Below are 2,495 nucleotides of genomic sequence, written 5' to 3'. Positions count from 1 at the left end.
AGGAAACATGTTTCCACTGATGGGTGAGTGCCGAACCAGAGGACACAGTTTAAAAATACGGGGTAGATCATTTAGGACAGAGCTCAGGAGAAACTTCTTCACCCAGAGAGTGGTGGCTGTGTGGAATGCTCTGCCCCAGAGGGCAGTGGAGGCCCACTCTCTGGATTCATTTAAGAAGGAGTTGGATAGAGCTCTCAAAGATAGTGGAATCAAGGGTTATGGAGATAAGGTAGGAATAGGATACTGATTAGGAATGATCAGCCATGATTATATTGAATGGCGGTGCAGGCTCGAAGGGCTGAATGGCCTACTCCTGCACCTATTGTCTATTGTCTATTGAAGGGACTACAGGAACAGAAACTCATGATTAAATGTGCACTGATCATTATAGCTGATGTGACAGGTTGACAAACTGCTAAGAAGGTATATGGTATCGTGAGGTTTATAGAGACACCAAGTACAAATATTAAAAAGTCATAATGAATCTCTCTGACAAAGTATTCCAATGTCAACTGAGTATTGTGTTCAATTCTTGGACTGTGCTTTTGGAAGCAAATGCAGGCTTTCGAGAGTGTGCAGAAAATATTAACAGACATGAAATTCTTCAGTTCTATGGGTTGATTGGTCTCATTCTCCTTGGAAAAGAGAAACAAAGAGATGAAATTTGACGGAAATATTCAAAATCATGAGGAGTCTGGACAGAGTAGACAGACAGAATCTGTCGCTAAAAGATCAAGCAGCAGAGCACACAGGTGAAGGTAAGTGGCAAAAGAACTAAAAGTGATATCAGAAAATGTTATTGTTTAATGCAATAAGTGGTTAGATGTGCACTGCCTGAGATTATTGTCGACGCATTTTTAATTGTGAACTGATAATGGTGACAAGTTTAAGACGTGAGATGAGTTGATTTATTTTCATTGATTTGCTTTGAAAATGGGTGGAAATTGTAAGGTCTTTATTTCAGGGCATGATCTGGAAAATATCAAACACCTGGGACCGTTTCAAAATCCTCACCTACCCTGATGATAAAGGTATTAGTTCTTCCCTTGCTAAGAATGAATGTTCTGTGAATGAGGTTGAAGTAAAATAGAGAACAGAATCCTTTTACCTTCTGCAACAGTATCCGTTACTCTTTCAGCAATTACTTTTGTCTTGTCCTGAGTTACTGGTGGAGCAGCCAATGTCAGTAATGAGGATGTCACTTGTTCCTTTATGTCTGGTAGGGATTGGAATTCCTGTACGCTGAAGACCAGACCTGGGTTACTTGCAATTTCTTTCATCTGGGCTGGGTTAGCATTCTTGGCTCCTATAACAAAGGTTACCAAAGCATCTTGCTTCATTTTATCTGCAGGTGGTTTAACATCATCTCCAGAGCTTCCACTAGTGATGAGTACCAATACCTGAGGAACACCTTCATCTTTCCTACTTCCTGCAGATCTAGTGAAATGATAGCGGAGGACAGAGTCCAATGCTGCTCCTGTGTTAAGGGTCCTCCCACCTCTTAGTCTTAGTCCTTTCACATGCGTTAGAATTTCATCTTCAGAAGAATACGTGTTCAGATAGAATTCTGTTTCTGCGTAATTACTATACTGTGCCAGACCGATTCTCACTCTGTCACTTCCAATATCGAGGTGTTCCAATATACTCGACAGAAAGTCACGGACTAAAGGAAAATGTGTCCTTCCAACATTGTCTGATGCATCAACGAGGAACACAATGTCTCTCTTAATTCCTCCTTCTGGTACAACTGGAAGAAATAGCATAATTTCTTGTAAAATGCATAAAATTAGGAGAAATCGAATAAAATTATAAAAATTCTCTACCTATAAAATTAAGGTATGATCTAATTGGGGGGTGATTATGAGAGTTAAATGAATTGATAGGAGAGTCCACAACAAAGGGGCATTAGAGCTAGGTTAATCCAAGGTGATGTCAGGAAAGATTGTCTTCACACAAGGGCAAGGGAAGGTGAGAACTCACCCACACACACAAACAAACCTACTGAGATTGGTATGGTGGGGTTTGGCAGTCAATGAAATGTTCAAAGCTGTGGTTAGCAAAAATTTTTTTAGACAAGCATAGTGTAAATAAGAGAAACTAAGTGTAAAGATAGAGTTATGACATAAATGAGACATAATTTAGTTAGAGTCATGGAGATAGTCCAACTCGTCCATGCCGATCAGATATCCCAATGCAATCTAGTCCCACCTGCCAGCACCTGGCATATATTCCTCCAAACCCTTCCTATTCATATACCCATCCAAATGCCTTTTAAATGTTGCAATTGTACCAGCCTCCACCACTTCCTCTGGAAGCTCATTCCATACACGTACCACCCTCTGTGTGAAATGTTGCCCCTTAGGTCTCTTTTATATCTTTCCCCTCTCACCCTAAACCTATGCCCACTAGTTCTGGACTCCCCCACCCCAGGGAAAAGACCTTGTCTATTTATCTTATCCATGCCCCTCATGATTTTGTAAACCTCTATAAGGTCA

The 2,495-nt window shown here is 40.6% G+C and overlaps 1 protein-coding gene across 3 annotated transcripts in view; it reads right to left on the bottom strand.

Moving 5' to 3' along the window:
* Positions 1-2,495, bottom strand: part of LOC122551336 (collagen alpha-3(VI) chain-like) — a 155,488-nt gene that overhangs the window by 49,960 nt on the left and 103,033 nt on the right. For all 3 annotated transcript variants that reach the window (XM_043693063.1, XM_043693066.1, XM_043693065.1), the window contains one exon: positions 1,109-1,747. In XM_043693063.1, coding sequence (XP_043548998.1) covers positions 1,109-1,747 — 639 coding nt within the window. The remainder of the gene's footprint in view (positions 1-1,108; positions 1,748-2,495) is intronic.

The sequence above is a fragment of the Chiloscyllium plagiosum genome, chromosome 7, assembly GCF_004010195.1.
Source record: "Chiloscyllium plagiosum isolate BGI_BamShark_2017 chromosome 7, ASM401019v2, whole genome shotgun sequence".
Lineage (NCBI taxonomy): Eukaryota > Metazoa > Chordata > Chondrichthyes > Orectolobiformes > Hemiscylliidae > Chiloscyllium > Chiloscyllium plagiosum.
The sequence above is the reverse complement of the archived record's forward strand: the minus strand, read 5'-3'. Positions and strand labels throughout refer to the sequence as shown.